At 57.5% G+C, this 18705-nt stretch overlaps 1 protein-coding gene across 1 annotated transcript in view; it reads left to right on the top strand.

The window, feature by feature from the left end:
* The window catches only part of LOC309683937 (scavenger receptor cysteine-rich domain-containing protein SCART1-like), a gene marked incomplete at both ends in the record, with an annotated part of 39059 nt that overhangs the window by 16080 nt on the left and 4274 nt on the right, over positions 1-18705 (top strand). Inside the window, 10 exons of the mRNA XM_082499913.1 lie at positions 1407-1715; positions 1957-2262; positions 3126-3446; positions 3532-3846; positions 4204-4518; positions 5137-5451; positions 6202-6339; positions 6499-6594; positions 7031-7114; positions 7803-7867. Of these exons, the coding sequence (XP_082356039.1) occupies positions 1407-1715; positions 1957-2262; positions 3126-3446; positions 3532-3846; positions 4204-4518; positions 5137-5451; positions 6202-6339; positions 6499-6594; positions 7031-7114; positions 7803-7867 (2264 nt within the window). The remainder of the gene's footprint in view (positions 1-1406; positions 1716-1956; positions 2263-3125; positions 3447-3531; positions 3847-4203; positions 4519-5136; positions 5452-6201; positions 6340-6498; positions 6595-7030; positions 7115-7802; positions 7868-18705) is intronic.

Raw genomic sequence — 18705 nt, forward strand, 5'->3', positions numbered from 1 at the left:
AGGATGGCCCAGCCCACCCTCAGTCAGAGCCTGAGTCTGGGAGATGAATCCCCCTCCATGACCCGCATTTTTTGTTGGTTCTCATCTTTTTTTAATGCTTAGAGGAGGGGTGCCAGGGGGATGGGACCAGTCTTTTTTTTCAGTGGTGTCCAGTGACAGGACAAGAGAGATCAGGCACAAACTTGACCATGGGAAGTTCCATCTTAACATGAGGAGGAACTTCTTTACTCTGAGGGTGGCAGAGCACTGGCAGGGGCTGCCCAGAGAGGTGGTGGAGTCTCCCAAACTGGAGACATTCCAAACCCACCTGCACGCCATCCTGTGCAACTGCTGTAGGTGCCCCTGCTCTGGCAGGGGGTGGGACTGGGACTTCCCAACCTGACCATTCTGTGATTCTGTGATTCTCCTCCAATTCAGCCAGGACCTTTCTGGCATTGCCGAGGGCTAGGTTCCCCTGTGCCAGGTGCACCAAGAGCTGCTCAGATGGCCACCCACAGCCCAAGGGAAGGGCACAGAGTGGCCAGGGGGTTTCGGGTTGTGTCTTCCGGCAGACAGAAGTTCCTCAGCCAAAGCAAAGGGGCTGCTCAAAGGGGAAAAGCGCTGGCCTTGGGCAGAGGAGCAGGGTGGCACACAGCAACCCGTTCCTCTCCCAGGGTCACCCTGCAAGAGCCAGCCCATGGGGACATGGCACTGTGCAGGCAGTGCTGACCCACCTGCCCCAGGCCCGGGCTGCCCTGTGTCACAGGGGCTTTGCCGGCACATTCTGGCGCTGCTCAGTGCCGGCCTTGCAATGGGAGTTGGTGTCAGCCCAGGGCTGCTCCTCTCCCGCTCTCCTACCCTCTGCCTTCCCGTTAATGGCCACATTTGTGTTCCTGGCCCTGACTGAGGCAGGTGCCAGAGTCAGGGGCTGGCACAGACTCCGACTGCTGATGTAGCCGTGCCACACTTGTACCATGTGACATGTCCCATCTAACAGCAGTGTCCCAACAGCCTGAGACCGCCCTGAGAGAAGGGTGTGTTTTGTGCGATTCCAAGGGGTTCCTCAGCCTGGCCCTGAGCTCGATGGGCAGAGCAGGCTGCAGCAGCCGACAGGGTCTGAGCCCATGTCCCTGGGCCCCAACGTGCTCTGGGTGCTGCCTGGGAGCTCAAGGTCTCCAAAATGGCAGGAGTTTGTCTGAGCAGTGCCTACACCTGGGGGTTGGGAGAGAAGCAAGACCGCAAGTGCTGTGCTGATGTCTGAGGAGCGGCAGGGTGTCCCTGGGGTATTTGTGCCAGCAGAACCCACTGGGAGCTGCTGAGAGGCTTGTGGGGCTGTTTGCCTGTGGCCACCTCAGAAACCAGGTGGGACATGGGCCCGTGAATCCCAGAGGGCTCTGGGAAATCGCAGGAGTCTTTGATTTCTCCAGGATTTGTCCAGCTGGTTGGAGGGGACAACCCCTGCTCAGGACGAGTGGAGATCCATGATGGGAATCAATGGAAAACCGTCTGTGACTCAGACTTTGGTCCCAAAGCTGCCGACGTGGTCTGCAGGGAGTTCCAGTGTGGCACAGTCCTGTCTGTCCATGGGGCAGCTCACTTTGGAGAAGGGGTTGGTCCCATGTGGAACAGGGAGCTCCAGTGTGTGGGGAATGAATCCTTCCTCATGTTCTGCCCCAAGGGGTCCCCCAGAGACCAGCCCTGCACCCACATGAACGCTGCTGGTGTCACCTGCACACGTAAGGACTCACATTGGAGTGTTAAACACCAAGGGGCGTGCTGGGGATGGGGGAGAAGGGCAGCGACCGTGCTGTGCTGGGCATGAGGAGAGAAGGGGTGATGTGGTTGTCTGCAGCCAAAAAAATCATGCAGAGGGAGAAGGATGACAGGGTCCTCTCCATTTGGCCTCTCTTCCAGCTCCTGAGAGAGTGAGAACACAAGTCCACCCTCTCTCATCCTTCTCTGTCCCTGAGTTCACAGGGTTCAGGCTGGTGAACGGCAGCACGGCGTGTGAGGGGAGGGTGGAGGTCCAGGTGCTGGGGACCTGGGGCACCCTCTGTGCCTCCCACTGGGATCTCTTGGACGCACACGTTCTCTGTCGTCACCTCGACTGTGGATTCGCTGAGTCTGTTCCCAGAAGAGGGCATTTTGGGAGAGGCATTGGCCCCATCTGGAGAGACTCATTCCACTGTGACGGGACTGAATCCCACCTGGGCCAGTGCCCAGTGACTGCCCTGGGGATGTCACCGTGCTCCCATGGGAACACCGCTGCTGTCATATGCTCAGGTGAGTGCTGGGAAAACACTCCATTAACTCTGTTTTCTCGCTACGTGCTACATGGTCTCCCAAAGCAGGGGGCCCTGTGGCAGTGCAAGGCGTCACCAGGGGACATCTGGAGCACTTTTCCTGCTCAGACTGACTACTCCGCTGTGACGGAGCAGAGGACTGAACGGGGGTCAGTGTCTTTCCCCCTCAGGGCAGCAGCTCTGGCCCTGGGGCCACCGCCAGGCCCAGACTCCTTTACCTTCCCACAGTGGGGTGGGCCAGGGATGTGGCTGTGGGGCTTGTCTCCATCCCTCTGCCTGCAGGCAGCCCTGTCCCACCCCACAGAGAGTCCCACAGAGCCCAATCCCACAGCCAGAGGTGCTGCCCGGGGGCCACCAGGAGCAGCATCAGACCTGGGGGTGAGCTGCAGAGTGGGGCTGGCTTCTGGTCAGCACAGGACCCAAATTTTGCCCATTTGATGGCAAAGGCCCACTTTGCTCTGGCTCCCAGTTGCCCATCCCAAGGGATGCAGGATGGCAGAGACGCATCTCTCCCGTGTCTCAGTAGTGGCCACTTCTGGCTGCTGCTCCCTCCTGCGGGAGCTGCCCCAACTGCCTTGGCAGGGACATGCTCTGTGGCTCTGCCCCACCAAGAGCAAAGTTGGCGTCTTACTCAGGAAGGCTCGGGGACTGGGAAAGCACCCCATGGAGCCCTGGACAAGGAGCTCTCCTTGGGGGCTGGAGGCAGGCAGGCGAGCTCCTTCTGCAAGGAATTTCCCTTCTGGGCCCCTCTGCAAGGGTGCCAGAGCCTGGAGACATGCTTCAGGCTGCCGGGCTCCCCGATGCCACCAAGGACTGGGGCATGGCTGCTCTCCCCAGGCCCAGATCGCTTTGCATCCTTGCGGCTGGTGGGTGGAGGAAGCCGGTGTGATGGGCGAGTGGAGATCTTCCAGCACGGGACGTGGGGCAGAGTCCTGGATGACCAGTGGGATCTGAAGGAGGCCAGCGTGGTGTGCCGGCAGCTGCAGTGCGGAGAGGCAGAGACAGCCTACAACCCCCCGAAGCCTCAGCGAGGGACGGGTCCTGTGGGGCTTCAAGGGGTCCGGTGCGCAGGGCGCGAGGCCAACCTGACCCTCTGCAACACCTCCCTGCCTGAGAGTGCACTGGATGCATGGATTGCCGAGGACGTGGGGGTCATTTGCTGGGGTGAGTGGCACCGCAGGGCCCCCCAGGCTCTGGGCTGGGTGGGCAGCCAGCCCGTGAAGGCAGCTGGGGTTTCCTCCTGCTGCAGGGAGCCGGCGGGTGCAGCTGGTGAACGGGCCTGGGCGCTGCGCTGGGAGAGTGGAGGTCTACTACCAGGGACGCTGGGGGACTGTCTGTGATGACGACTGGGACCTGTCCGATGCTGCTGTCGTTTGCCGCCAGCTGGGCTGTGGAGGGGCGGTGGAGGTGGTTGGCTCCACTCGGTTTGGGAAAGGCTCTGGTCAGATCTGGCTGGATGGAGTGAACTGCTCCGGGGCTGAAGCTGCTCTCTGGGACTGCCCGGCAGGGTCCTGGGGGCAGCACGACTGCGGGCACAAAGAGGACGCAGGAGTCATCTGCTCAGGTCTGTGCCAGGGGCTGTGGTGGGAGCCCAGTGCCCAGGCAGGCTGGGACGAGGGGAGGGCCGGCAATGGCCGAGGCTGTTACTGGCCACCTCTGAGCCCCTGACAAAGCCCATCCTGGGGACACACACCCACAGGTCCCCTCAGTCCCTTCGGGGGTCCCTGGGGAGCTCAGCTGTCCCTGATGGTTTGCAGGGAGGGCAGGGTTGTCTGTCCATCAGGGACATTTCTCTGCCCGTGGGTGCAAGAGGGACTTGCTGGCCGTTCCTTTGCCTGGCTGAGGGTGTGGGTTGTGCAGAGGCGTCCCTGCTGCCACAGCCCCACACCAGCCTGTTCCCCCTCGGTGCCTTTCCTCCCAGAGTTCGTGGCCCTGAGGCTGGAGAACAGCAACAACTGCTCCGGGCGCCTGCAGGTTTTCTACAATGGGACGTGGGGGAGCGTTTGCTCCAACTCAATGACTCGCAAAACGATGTCGCTGGCATGCAAGGAGCTGGGCTGCGGGGACATACAGACCCTGGAAACACAACTGCCCTTCGGCAGGCTGTCTGGCCCTGCCTGGCTGGATCATGTGGAGTGTGGGGAGAGAAACAGCTCCTTCTGGCAGTGTCTGTCTGATCCCTGGAACCCACAGTCATGTGATGACCTGCAAGATGAGACCCACATCACCTGCAATGGTAATTCTGAGCTACCCGGGCACCAGCTTCTCCCCAGCTCCTGCTCCCTTCTGGGCACAGTAAAACACAGAGACAGGCTCTGCCGAGGCTCTTCCTTTCCATGCCAGATACTTCTGCTGCTGGTAGCAAAAATGGGACTTCAGCCCTCAGAGCCCCACACATTCACCAGCAGGGGAATTGCCAGCCGGGCTCCCAGCTTTGCCTGGGCAGGGAAGAGGTTTTTGGAGGCAAAGTCTCAGAAGGGAACAGCCAGGGGTCCCAGCAGTGTCCCTTCCATGGACACCCTGCTGCTGCTGTGAGGTCCAGGGTCCCTTTGGGGCTGAGCAGTCAGGGTCCCTCACACTGCGTGTCCCCTGAGTGACCGGGGTTCAGGTGCTGCCGTGAGTGAAGTGGCACGAGCAGAGCGCAGCCCCGCTCTCTGCTGCACCATGCCCTGCAACAGCCCCTTCACCGCAGCATTTCCTTCTGCAGGGCGTCAGCCAGAATTGCCCCCGGCCCCAACGGCTGCATGCCCCAGCACCACGAGCTGCACAGGTAGCTGCTCCTCCGCGTGCTCCTCTCGTGTGGCAGGGCTCTGCCTGCTGTCCCGCTGCACTGGGAGCTCTCTGCCTTCTCCAGACAGGGAGAAGATTCGTGCCGTGGGAGGCGAGAACGGGTGCTCTGGCAGAGTGGAGATCTGGCACCGTGGCTCCTGGGGGACGGTGTGTGACGACTGGTGGGACATGCGGGATGCCGAGGTGGCATGCAGGCAGCTGGGCTGTGGCCCTGCGGTGTCTGCCCTGCACGAGGCTGCATTTGGGGAGGGGACGGGCCCCATCTGGCTGGAGCAGGTGGAGTGCCGGGGGACAGAGCCATCTCTGCAGGACTGCTGGGCCCGGCATGGGGACAGCGGTGCCTGCCGCCATAAGGAGGACGCTGCTGTGCGCTGCTCAGGTGAGCGGCAGGGCTGATGCTCCTCACAAGGGTATCAGCAAGGAGCCTTTTCCCCATTGGGTCCCATCATGGCTCCAGAGGTCCTGAGAGCAAGGCCATCGCTGCAGAGCACGGGAGCCTTTTGCCAAGTGGGCAGCAGCTTCTGTGGGGCTGGATGTCCTCCAGCTTCTGCCTGCAGGGCCCTGCAGCCCCCAGGGGCATCTCCCAGGCTGCCTGCTCTGTCCTGCCCTGAGGCCAGAGTAGGGCCCTGGGCTCCTTTCTGGCCACCCTCACCAGCCGTGCAGGAGGGGCAGTTTGGGTGGGATGTATCAGGGATGTCTGCACATGCACACGTGTGCACACACACACACTATGTGACAGAGAGGAGGCTCCCTGGTACCTGCACACCCACCCATCAGCCCTATTCTCCTTCTCCTTCCTTGCAGATGCACCCAGGACGGCAGCACCAACCCCTCGAGCAGGTAACCTGTCCTCCCCACTGGCGATGGGTCTTCTTGGGGCCATGCTGTGACCCACAGCCGGATGGAAGGGGCTCATTGCTGGGGTGTGAATCTCCCAGGAGGAGGCACCAGGGTAGCGGTGGGCGGATAGTTTGGGAGGGCTGTCATTTACCCAGTTAGGATGGAGCGTGCCCATCCCTCATGCCCTGGAGTCCCCTAGTCAAGATGCAGTGGGGATCAGGACTGGGCTGTCCCAGCCCCTCACCTCTCCCAGGCCTGGTACTGCCCTTTCTGTGTTCCTGCCATGCAGATCTCACCCGGGGCCGTCTGAGTGGCAGCGGGAGACTCTCAATGCCCGTCATCATCTGCATCATCCTGGGAGCCCTTCTCTGCCTGCTCCTGGCCCTCCTGGCCGGGCAAGTGCAACGCGCCAGGGCTGGGCGAAGAGGTGGGTCCCTTCCAGGGGAAGATGCCTCCTGGCAAGGCCAGGGCTGGTGTGGGCTGTCAGTGAGTGGTAGAGGCAGAGCTGGGGGAATAGGTGTTTCCTACCTGCGGAATGCCATCCTCTCTCTGACCACCCCTGGGCCAGCTCTGCCTCTGTCCGCAGGCTCTGAGAGAGCTCAGGAGCCCTTCCCTGAGGCTGTGTACGAGGAGATTGGTTACAGCCCAGCATGGGAGAAGCAGGCAAGGTTCAGCGGCTCAGGTTGGTGCGCGTCCCTCATTGAGGACACATCTACAGTGCCTTCCCCCTGGTCCCCACCCAGGGTTGACACCCTCTGCAGCCCCCTGGCCCATGGTCCCTGCAGCTCTGGGGCTGTGGGGTGTGTGGGGAGAGCAGACAGGTCCTGGTCCCAGGAGAGAAGCTTTCTCCCCACCAGCTCTGCCCGCCCCAGCTGGGGATGGCCCCTCTTTGCCTGCCCCGGCACCCTGGGGGACACATGAGGGGTGAGGGAAGGGGCTGTCCCAGGGCAGCTCTGGGAGGCCCTTTGAGAAGGGGTTTGTCCCAGGAGAGCAGGGTGAGTCCTCAGCCCTCGTCCCCATGCAGCCGTGGCTCTGTGGGTCCCCCATCCCCAGCAGCACTGGCCACAAGCCGTGTCAGCAGAGCGCACTCCTGGAACACCCATTGTGCCTCTCTCCAGGCGCCTCTTCAGAGGGGTCCCTGACCAAGCTGCAGTCCTACCCCGGGGACAGCAAGGAGGAGGATGGTCCGGGGCCAGCCCCAGGTAATGTGGAGCAGGAAGGGGTGGATCTCTCCTCCCTGAAGACATGTGATGGACAGCAGTGTCACTGGGTGTCAGCGTCAGAGTTGGAGAGGACATGGGGGGGTCTTTTGTGGGGCTGCCAACACCAATGTCTGAGCCCCATGTCCCTGCACGTCCTCCCATCCTCTGCTCTGCAGATATATCTTCTCACTGCCACCAGCTCCCCTCTCCTTCCAGACGTCCCTGTCCTGGCCGGAGGTGACCCAGCGGATGGCTATGATGATGCCAGGGAGGTTTCTGACCCGGGGGAAGATCCTGCCCCTGGGCAGGAAGACTGGGAAATGCCCAGGGTGCCAGAGGAAGGAGCAGGGCCCAAGGATGCACCCGGAGGTGAGAGGGGGAGATAGCGCTGCCGGTTCCTGGGGTGCCATCCCTGGTGCTGGATGAATCGCTGCCATACTGAGAGCCCGACCTGCTGGGACGGGGCCACCTGCCCCAGGAGTTTTCCTTGGGGGAAGTAACGGTGAGAGAGGGAGCTGAACATCTCCGGACTGGTGAGAAGGGAGGAAGGAGATGTAGAGTCCAGAAGGGGCACCCCATGGGGTGAACATGCAGTAGCATGCCTTGCTGCTTGCAGAGGCAGCCCTGCGCTCCCAGAGAAGTGCTGGGGCCCCTGGAGCTAAGGGGGATGTCTGTTCCCTGTCCCCAGAGAGCACAGGCTACGATGATGCTGAAGAGGTGTCTCTGGCGCATCTCCCTGAGGACACAGAGCCTGTGAGACTGGATCTCAGTGCACAGCAGTCCCTGAGCCCCGGGCCAGGAGAGCACATCCCTGCCATGCAGCGGGGTGCAGCCAGGAGAGAGGAGAGGTCTGTGCAGCTGGGAGAGCCGTGAGCACCAGGGAACCGTCTCCCTTTTCCATGGGCAACAGAAACTGCTGGGCGGTTGCTCTATTTTTAATCCCCTGTTTTTATACTGTGCCCGTGTATTTGGTCTTATTAAAAGCCTTTGAGTCTTCGAGCCAGAGCTCTTCTTGCCTGCCCAGGAGTTGTAGTGTCTCCCTGAGGCCAACTAGGGGGAACAGAGAAGGAAAACATGGGAGTGGGGAAGAGACATGTCTTGGGGACAGCAGGCTGTGAGAGCCCATGGTCCCTTGGAAATGTTTCTGCTGACAGAGACATTTCCACCCTGCCAGTCACACTTTCCAGCAAAAAGGATTCTCTGCAAAGTCCTGTGATTCACCCAGTGCGAGCGCCCATCTCCTCATCCCGGGGTTCCCCAGTTGTCCTTTCCTGCAGCTTTGCCTGGGCCACGCTGGTCCCATGTATGCAGTGACCATATGTGTCAGCCATCGCCGAGGGGGTCTCGCCCTGGGAACGCTGCTCTCCCATGGGCTTTCCACAGCCGCACTCTGCCCAGCGTGGGGTACCAGTGCAGAGGGTTGGGGTCTCACCCTCCCATCTCTCAGGCAGGTCCGTGGGAGCTGCAGGAGCAGGCACAGACCCAGGGCACAGTGACAATCCCGCTTTGCCACAAAGACCGGACCCAGCCTGCAGGGCCAGACTGTTCAGGCCCCAAAATGCCATGAAACGGGCTCTTTCTGCTCAGGTGTTCTGCCCCCTCACACATCTCTATTACGAGGAGGAGGAGGAGGCAAAGCTCTGCCAGGTGCCAGAGTCAGGGAGAACTGTCACAGCTGTGGGAGGGAAGGGCTAGTGGGGAGGTGGCCTGGGAAGGACAATGGGCTCTTCTCTATGGTCGCCATCCGGGGCAGCTTGAGTTTACAGGTCAGTGTCCATCCTGGCACCCATCATCTCGTGTTCAGAAGATTTTCCCACCTCTCTTCTTCTTTGCTTCACTTTTATACCTCATTTGTCTGAATTTGGGCCCACTGTTCGTGGGGACTGGGCACCCTGCAGTGAAAGGCCATTTCTCACATGGTTTGGTTGCAGGTAGTTTTGGTGGGGAAACAGTGGGGACACCATCTCCTGGTCCTCCCTGCCTGTGCACAGCTGTGGACAGGCCTGTGTCTTGCTCTTCCCACTGGCACGTGGGTGAACAGGGACCCCAAACGCCCCCTAGAACAAGAGGTGGGTTCTGGCCCCACCCGTTCCACCTCTGCAGGGCTGTGCCTGACCTCAACAGCTCCGGGTGCCCTGAGCTGAGGCTCTGCTCAAGCCAGTGGCGATGGCAGAGGGAAGAGGACCTGGAGACAGGGTCAGGGTAAGAGGTGTCATCCCTCCAGATGGGAGTCCCACAGGTCTGTCCAGGTTCATCCAGCTCAGACACCCCTACCTGCTGGCACAGAGGGGTGCTTCCCTTGTGGTGTGGGATCTCCACCTGGAGACAGGGCCATCTCAGACCCTGGGAAGCCACCAGGGCAGCGTGGCTCTGCTTCCAAAGGACACCCGGGCTGGAGCAGCACCCTCACACCACATCTCTCAGTGCAGCCAGAAAGGATTCCTCGTGTGCTGCTGATGTCTCCCCCCTCCCTGAGATCTCCTCACAGGCACTCTGCTGCCCAACCTTGTCCCTGGGTGGTGGGTGGGGTGGGTCTGTGGTGCAGGCAGTGACCTGAGCTCAGGTCCAGCACAGCCGCCTGCCTCTCTTCTGAGAGGGGGCTCAAAAGAGGCAGAGCCCTCCTCACCCCACAGCCAGGCCCTGGGTGGGCAGGGCAGGCCCACAGTGCCTGGAGAGGACCAGAGGCTCCAGCTCCAGCCTGTGCCTGCCTGAGGCTGGGGATTCAGAGAAGAACACCCTTGGAGATGCCGGGGATCAAACTCAGGACCTCCCACATGCACAGTGGGCGCTTGACCACTGAGCAACATCCCCTTCACACTTGCCACTAGAAGAGACATTCTGCTCCCATGACGTGTCTATGACAAGGCAGCCCTGTTGTCCCCTGGGTGCCCGGGGACCCTCTGCACAAAACAGCACTTGGATCCTCCTGCGATGGGGGAAGGCCGGACTGCCTCTCCACTGGGGCCTGATCCTGGCACAGGGCTGCACTGCAGAGCACTGCCCCTTCAGTGTCTCTGCAGGGTGATGGGGCAGAAGGAGGCTCTTGCTGCAGGCACTGCTCCCACGCTCTGGCCCACCCTGGGGTGTTTGGATGGAGAGGAACAAACCTCTTCCCTTGAGCCTCCTCTGCCACCCAGGACAACACAACTCTGTGCCACATCTGTCCCCATCTCCACAGGAGGAGCAGTACAACAGGGTGAGGGACATGGCCTCCCTGGGGTGAGGTGCCCTCAGGCTCTTATTGACACCCCAGGGTGTGTTGTGGGGGAGACACAGGCAGAAATCTCACAGACCCTCATCCAGGTACTGGGCCTCCTCCTGCACTTCCTCTGCCCCACAGCATCCCTGGAGGTGGGGTGAAGGGCAGGCTTCCATCTCCATGGGGCTGATGCCCAGAGAGGGGCACAGAGGTGTTTTATCAATCACTGCAGCAGGGGGTCAAAGGGGACCAAGAAACTCCACTCAGGACAGAGTGGGACTAAACATCACTGACGCCCGTGCACTGCAGTGGGTGACCCTCAGCATGGCTTTGCCAACTGTCCTGAGCACATCAGAGATGTGGCTGTAACACCCCCCCGCAGGAAGGATGCTGCCATTCAGGCCTCGGTTCCAGGGAGTACCCTTCCCTGGGACTGGTGGGACGGTGGCCTCTGGTCTGGGAACTGAAGACAAGGTGAAGGAGGTGCACGAGGAGGGGAGCAGAGTGTGCACCATCAAGCGTGACAAAGAGGAGAGGAACAGGGTCTTTGCAGAGACCCTACAGAGGAGAGATCCCCATCTTTGTGGAGCAGGGAAGGGGGGACAGCTGGACCCCCCACCCCCAAGGCAGCACTGAATGGAGAGTCCTGCCCAGTGGGAGGATGGCACTTGTGGCGCTGGAGGAAGGCTCCTTCTAAGCCGCAGATGCACAGCTCCAGGGCAGCGCTAGTGGTCTGGCAAGAGGTGAGGGAGCAAGCATGGCTGGGGCAGGCTGGAAGAAGGCAGAGGGAAAAATGTAAGGGGGAAAGTCCTTGCTGAAGCCTGGGGTTGAACCAGGGACCTTTAGATCTTCAGTCTAACGCTCTCCCAGCTGAGCTACTTCAGCCCTGCCCCAGCAGCCACTGTGCCACCTGGGCCAGGCTGACACACACGAGGAGTGCTCCTCAGGGAAGTTCCCAGGGAGAAGCTGTGCCCAGCCCCGGACAGAGGGGACCTGGGCCCTCCCAGCCTCCAAGGTCAGGGGGGCTCCAGGTTTGGGTGGAGGTCAGCTTACACTGGGCATGCCCAGATGTGTGTGGGCCTTGTACAAGCCTGACAGGAGTGAAGGTGTTTGGCAGACCAGGCTTGTGCCACTGCAAAGGTTGAGGGTCGAAAAAGCATAGGGCGGGTAGAAGACCATCTGTCAGTTCCCTCAGGACCTACAGGTGAATCTCATCTTGTCCCATGGCCTTGTGCAGTTTCAGGTTCGTCAGATGGTCTCGAACCTGGTCTTCTCCTACAGAGGATGGTTCCTCATTCTCCCAGTCCCTGCCTTTGCCTTCTGTGACTTGGGTGGTGTGGCTGGAGCCCCTGCCAGTGAATACCAAGGAAAAAATGTCATTGGGTACCTCAGCCTCCTCCATGTCCCAGGTTACCAGGTCTCCCATTTCCTCCCTGAGAGGGCCCACAATTTCCGTCATCTTCCTTTTGTCACTGACATACCTATAGAAGCTTTTCTTATTGCCCGTGATGCCCCTGGCCAGATTTAACTCTATCCGTGCTTTAGCTTTCCTAACCTGATCCCTGGCTGCTCGGACTATTTCTCTGTATTCCTCCCAGGCTACCTGCCCTTGCTTCCACCCTCTGTAGGCTTCCTTTTTCTCTTTGAGATTGCCCAGGAGCTCCTTGTTCACCCATGCAGATCTCCTGGCATTTTTGCCCAACTTCCTCTTTGTTGGGATGCATCTCTCCTGAGCTTGGAGGAGGTGATCCTTGAATATTAGCCAGCTTTCTTGGGCTCCTCTTCCCTCTGGGGCTTTATCCCATGCTACTCTGCCAAGCAGATCCCTGAAGAGGCACAAGTCTGCTCTCCTGAAGTCCAGGGACGTGAGCTTACTGTGCACCCTCCTCACTGCCCTAAGGCTCTTCAACTCCACCATCTCATGATCATTGCAGCCACGGCTGCCCTTGAGCTTCACATTCCCCACCAGCCCCTCCATGTTGGTGAGAACAAGGTCCAGCGTGGTCCCTTTCCTCATTGGCTCCTCTGTCACTTGGAGAAGGAAGTTGTCATCGACGCATTGCAGGAACCTTCTGGATTGCTTATGCCCTGCTGTATTCTCCCTCCCACAGATATCAGGGTGACTGAAGTCCCCCATGAGGACCAGGGCTTGTGAATGCGAGGCTGCTCCAATCTGCCTATAGAGGGCCTCATCTGCACAGTCTTCCTGGTGGGGTGGCTTGTGTCAGACTGAAATGTCACCTGTCCCTGCCCTCCCTTTAATCCTGACCCACAAGCTCTTGATCCGCTCCTTATCCATCTCCAGGTGGAGCTCCATGCACTCCAGCTGGTCTTCCCCTTCTCTGACAGGTGGACCCCATCAGGCCCCAGGGGACCCGGTTTCTCAAAGTGAGTCTCATGGTCTAAGCAGCCAAACCCCTGGCTGTGGCACCAGTCCTGTAGCCATTTATTGACTGGCCAGCTTTGACTGGACCTTTCAAACCCTTCTCTTTGACTGGGAGGATGGATGAAACAACCACCTGCACCCCAGAGTCCCTGACCGCTGCTCCCACGGCTCTCTAGTCTTTCTTCATCGTCTTCAGGCTGCTCCCGGATGCATCACTGGTGCCCACGTGAAACAGCAGCAGCAGATAACAGCCAGAGGACTGCTCTCGGCGCCATCCCTGACACGAGCCCCCGCTAAGCAGCACACCTCTCCAGAGGGTGCGTCAGGTCAGTGAATGGGTGCCTCCGTGCCTCTCAGAAGAGAGTCACCTACTGCTATCACCCGTCGCCTTTTCTGAGTTGCACTGGTTGTTACACGGGGAGCAGATCGGGTGGCCTTACTCAGCTCCAGCGCCTCTCCTGATGCAGTGGGTTTTTCCTCTTCACTCTGCAGAGCAGTGAAGCGGTTCTGCAAGGGCACCTCAGGTTTTGGGGGAAGTCTCTTCCTCCTGCTGGTCTTTGCAGTAACAAGCTTCCATTCCCCTGTGTCGCTGGTGCCCCTCCCTTCTGTGTGTGACAGTGTGGGAGGTTTTGGCTGTTTGGCCGTGGGCTGTGGGTCCACTTCAGGCTGTGCTTGTAACGAGCTATCTCCTTCTCAGCCTCCCGGATACACTAAGATAAACCAAAGAAAAGCACTAACCAACAAAACCCCAGCTTCCCTGAGGTAGGATTCTGAGCAGGAGAGCTTGAGGATCTGGGGGATTTCACAGAAGTACTGGTCCACAGCATTGCCTTGGCAGAGAGGTACAGAAAATGTATGTGCAGTGTGCAGCACAGCATTGAGAAACCCACCGCCCCAGGCAGCTGCTGCCATGTGGACACAAGCTCTGCTGCCCAGGAGGGCCCCATAGTGCAGGGGTTTGCAGATGGCCACGTAGCGGTCACAGGCCATGACAGTGAGAATGAAATATTCTGCTACAACTAGAAAGAGAATCTAAAAAAATGTGAGCAGCACATCCCAGGTAGGAGATGGGCCTGGTGTCCCAGAGGGTATTGGCCATTGATTTTAGGACAGTGGTGGAGATGCAGCCCAGGTTGAGGAGGGAGAGGTTGAGGAGGAAGAAGTACATGGGGTGTGGAGACGGTGGTCGCAGGCGATGGCAGTGACGATGAGGCCGTTGCCCAGGAGGGCAGCCAGGTAGATGCCCTGGAAGAGCCAGAAGTGCAAGAGCTGCAGCACTGAAGCCCCCACATAGGACTGGGTTCCCCCGGTGACCCATGATCTACAAGAGCACTTCTGGAGCAGGAGCTGGTCACCAGACAGGCTGTGTCAGAGCATCACAGTTGAGACAACTGGTTTCTCTTCCTTGGGTAGGAAAGGAAGCCTGGGCAATGGCACCCCAGCTCTCCAACATGACAGGAGATCACTCTCATCCCTGCCTCCACCTGCAGAGGAGCCACCTGTACCCTACCCTGCAGGGAATTAAACAGGAGTTGGTGTAGGTGCTGCAGAGTCTACTTGAAATGGATCCTTTATCCCTGATGCATTGGGATGAGTGCAGGTTTGGCTATTCAAAGTAGAGCACTTCATTAACTGCGTCTCTTTGCTTCCTTCTGTGAATTGAGGGATTTTGTGAATTCACCATGTGACTCATAGTAGGCAAAAAAAGGGAAGACTGAGAGAGTCCGAGCAGGGAGTGTTGTGGTGGGCCTTGGGATCTGTGCTTGACAGAAAAACATTTTTTTCCATTGGTCTAAGGCTGTCCATTCGGAGGCGCTCAGGAACAGCATCCGTCATGGATAGCCGACCTCACTTAATCTGTAATCAGAAAAAAAAGAAAAGAACTAGAAAAAGAACAAGTGCTTTGTTATTGTTATTTATTATTCAACTCTTTTCACTTTGAGTGGGCTCTTGAAATCTCACTAATCAACCACATGAGAACTGAGGACTTGAGGAAAACTCTGCCCCAAGACTTGGCTTGTTAGGGCTTTTTGGGTGTTTATGAGCCCTCTGGTGTCAAATGTTTGAACTGCAGTAACTGAAAGGTGGAACAAGCTTCTGTGGAAGTAAAGAGTCAGCAGCAAACCTTCAAGTTTCTGAGCACATCAGCAGGTCCCACTGAGGGCCATCACTGAAAAGGCCATGGAGGGCATGGCCTGACAAGGAGACCATCGCTGGGGGCTGGTGAAACAGGCAGTCAGAGGCACCGGTTACAAGTGGAAAATTAAATGCTGAAGTGGCTCTGAAAGACCTTGATGTGTTTCACCAAGCGGGATGCCCAAGCCTGGTTGATGATCTTTAAGCCTGCTTGTGAGGATTTGCTAAAGCCATCAGCCATCACCTTGTAACTCACTGACATCCCCTGACCCACCTTCCCAGACACACTGCATTGGTTTACATGGCAGAGTTTTGGTAGGGGGACACTCCAGGGCGGCTTCAGTGAGCAGATGCCAGAAGATGCCCCCACGTTGGGCAGAGCCAGTTCCAGGCGGCTATGAGACAGACCCACCGCTGGCCGAAGCTGAGCAAATAAGTAACAGTGGTAGTGCCTCTTTGATAACACATTTAAAAAGGAGTAAAAAATGGCTGTGCAGCAGCAGCTGAGAGAGGGGAATGAGAATATGTGAGAGAAAAAACTCTTCAGTCACCAAGGTCAGTGAAGAAGGAGGAGGAGGAGGTGCTCCAGGTGCCATAGCAGAGATTCCTCTGCAGCCCGTGGGGAAGACCATGGTGAGGCAGGTTGACCCCTGCAGCCCATGGAGGCTGCAGATATCCAGAGTGGAGCACGTATCTGCCTGCAGCCCGTGGAGGATGGCATAGCAGAGCCGGTGGATGTGCCCTGAAGGAAGCTGCAATGCTGTGGAGAGCCCACACTGCAGGAGGCTTCTGGAAGGAAGCAGAGGAAGAGCATGAGGAGGAACGAGTGGCACAAGCAAAGCGATACGAAATGAACACAATCCCCATTCCCCACCCTCCTGCATCACTCTGGGAGAGGACGTAGAGTAGTCAGGAGCAAGGCTGATGCTGGGAAGAAGGGAGGGGTGGAGGGAATGTGTTTTTAGATGTTATTCTTCTGTCTCATTATCCTCCTCTGTTTGATTGGCAATAAATTACGAGTCTGTTTTGCCTGTGATGGTAACTGGTGAGCGATCTCCCTGTCCTTATCTCAACCCATGAGCTTTTCATTTTATTTTCTCCCTGTCCTGCTGAGGAGGGGCAGTGACAGAACAGCTCGGTGGGCACCTGGCAGCCAGTCAAGCCCTACACAAGGCCAATCACTGCTGCTCAGAGCCACTCACTCTTCAGACAGGATCTTGAGCTTTCTGGATCTTCCTGGTGTTTATTACAATCTCCCTGGCTTCCGCCACAGCTCACGGGGATCTTTCCTGTCCTTTACCAGGGACTTTATGACCATCTTTTATGAAATGGTTGTAATTTTACAGTATTCTGTGCAGAAAGAATAGTCACAGAAAAGCACCACATATGTCAAAACAAATGCCGAGTGAAGTGCCAGAAAAAGCCTCCTGAGCTTCCCGCATGGCTGTGGCTTCTTGGCAAGCAGTCTGTCCTGAGAAGGGGCTCCAGCCCCCGCTCCTCTGGGGAGCGCAGTAGTGCAGTCTGGATCAGTCCATGGCAGATGGTGGGGCTGTGTTTCCACCCCTGGGGCAGTCGATTCCAGGCGTACGGGGTACTCCTCCAGGTGAAAGCAAACTCTGGCCTGCACTCTGCTGCCAAAGAGACCAAGAAAAAAACTCAGTGGTATCAATTGTTGCATACCCCTTGGCTGCCTTTGACTCCAGTTCCTACTGGAATTCTATCATGTCTGGTGTGGCAGCACTCAGGGGTGGTGTGACTTTGTTCAGGCCACAAAAGTACACATTTAGCCTCAACTCTTGGTTCGATCTTTGCAGTGGCCATTTGGGATTATTAAAGGGTGAGCAAGTCTTGCTGATCGCTCCTTGGCTCTCCAGTCGCTGGATCAGCTTACAGAGGGGACCAGGGAGTTTCAGCTGGTGCGATATTGTCGCCTGTGGACTGTCATGGCATGTGGCTATTGCCAATAAAAATAAATAAATCAATAAATAGGAAATGGATTGCCTTTTCTCTTTTTTGCTTTTTTTTGCACTTCTTGTACCAAAACTTCTAGTCTCCGGATAGGTACACCATCCCACTTCCTCATGTCCTTCCCCTGGTCACGCAGATAGAACCACAGGGTGGCACAGGGTGTGTGCCACCAGTACCTACTCCTTTGAGCAGAAAAAGGCTGACTCTTAATAGCTGAGATGTCGGTCGGTATGAGAGAGGAAGACATCCGTTTTTAAGTGCTGGGGCAATTGTTGGGACAGTTTCTCCACAGCTGAGACGCAGGCCTGTAGGGAGCAAGCGAGAGTCTCTTTCAATTCCTGCAGCTGGCTGGGCAGTCCCTCCACAGCTGGTGCCTCCGCGTCTGTCCAGCTCACTATAGACAAGGTGCTGGCATGTGCACAACAGCCTTATCCCTGGCAAGGACACCCCGAGCTGCCCGGCATCCTTACCCTCTCATTCTGACTAGTGGCCCCAGTGTCCCAGCATCGGAGCAACCAGCTGACAATTTGCTCTCCTGGATGATGGCTGAAATCCGTTTGCACACCTCGCAAGTTGGCCTCGGCTTCCGTTGTTCCTTCTCGGCTAGAGGGGAGACTGATCTGGCTGAGGGCTGGGTCTGCTTCAGCCTCAGTGTCTGTTTGCACGTCTTGAGATCCAGAGCCCCTCTCTTCCCCTTGAGGTGCTGAGCAGTGCTGAATAGAGCTCAGTAGGCGCAGGCCAGGCCCCAGCACGGCGCGACAAGCTGTGGCTCTTGGGCACAGCCAGGGCCAGGGCACCCTTTGTTCTGGGTTGAAGTCCCAGACCATCAAAGGTGACCACCATTCTTGCCACCCATAACCACACTGCCTCGAGGCCTGCGGGATATCCCTAAGTACTTGGTTAACCTTAGAAAAAGGGGAGAGAGTATTCTTGAGAAGTACCACCAGCAGCATTTTGGCTACCCAAGGGTGTTCAAGATATTGAAGACACCTATTGTAATGAGGGAGAAAACATCTGCCACGCAGAAGATGGTGAGGGTGCCGTGCTGTGTGTCCTCCCCCAAAAACCTCTTGGAGGACAAAGGTGAAAGTGTAATTGTTAATTGTCTCCATGAGATGGTTCCCAAAGCAGAGAAATGGCATCAGTGCAGAGCTCACATACCACATTAAACTTCAGGACAGTCCTTTTACAGTAAATCTCCCAGAGAAAACACCACCAAGCGCTACAGAGCACAGCAAAGGGCAAAAGCCAAAACCAGCCTTTAACATCCACAACACAAAAGGGAGCATGGCACAGAGCAGATAAATGAAGGTCGAGTACAGATAGGTCAATATCATGACAAGCAGCCGTTACACAGATATAACAATTAAAAGTTCCCTCTAACACACTGGGGTCATATCTCTTGTTAATTCCATCCCAGCCCAAAGCAGGACAGCAGGACAGAGACCCCCTGCTGAGTCCTGTCCTTCCCCCCACCCTCCCCGGGCACTAAGGGACACTGGGAACTGGAGGATATGGGGAGATGGGAACCAAAACCTAACTGTGTGGGAAAAAGGACCTTCACTCTCTGTCTGCCCCCACTGATGTGTGTCCTTTGAGATGTCCTTAAACCAGCAGATGGGATCTTCCTGAACAGCACCTTTAAGGTTAAGTGCCCATCAAATGCGTTTGCCCCTCATTTGCATTGACCTCAAAGGCAGCCCTGACCTCTCCTAAGTCAATATTCCTCAATTATGACAGTGCGCACAGTTCAGCACTTCTTTTCAACATAACTTCAAAACACAAAGAATGTCACAGCATATTTAAAGATGATAAATAAATCAACACTCGGTCACTTCGCTCTCTAATAAGTAACACACAAAGCAGAAGCAGTCAAAATGAAAACCTTCCAGGTGACTGCCT

This window comes from Vanellus vanellus (genome assembly GCF_965231255.1).
Source record: "Vanellus vanellus genome assembly, contig: HAP1_SCAFFOLD_35, whole genome shotgun sequence".
Lineage (NCBI taxonomy): Eukaryota > Metazoa > Chordata > Aves > Charadriiformes > Charadriidae > Vanellus > Vanellus vanellus.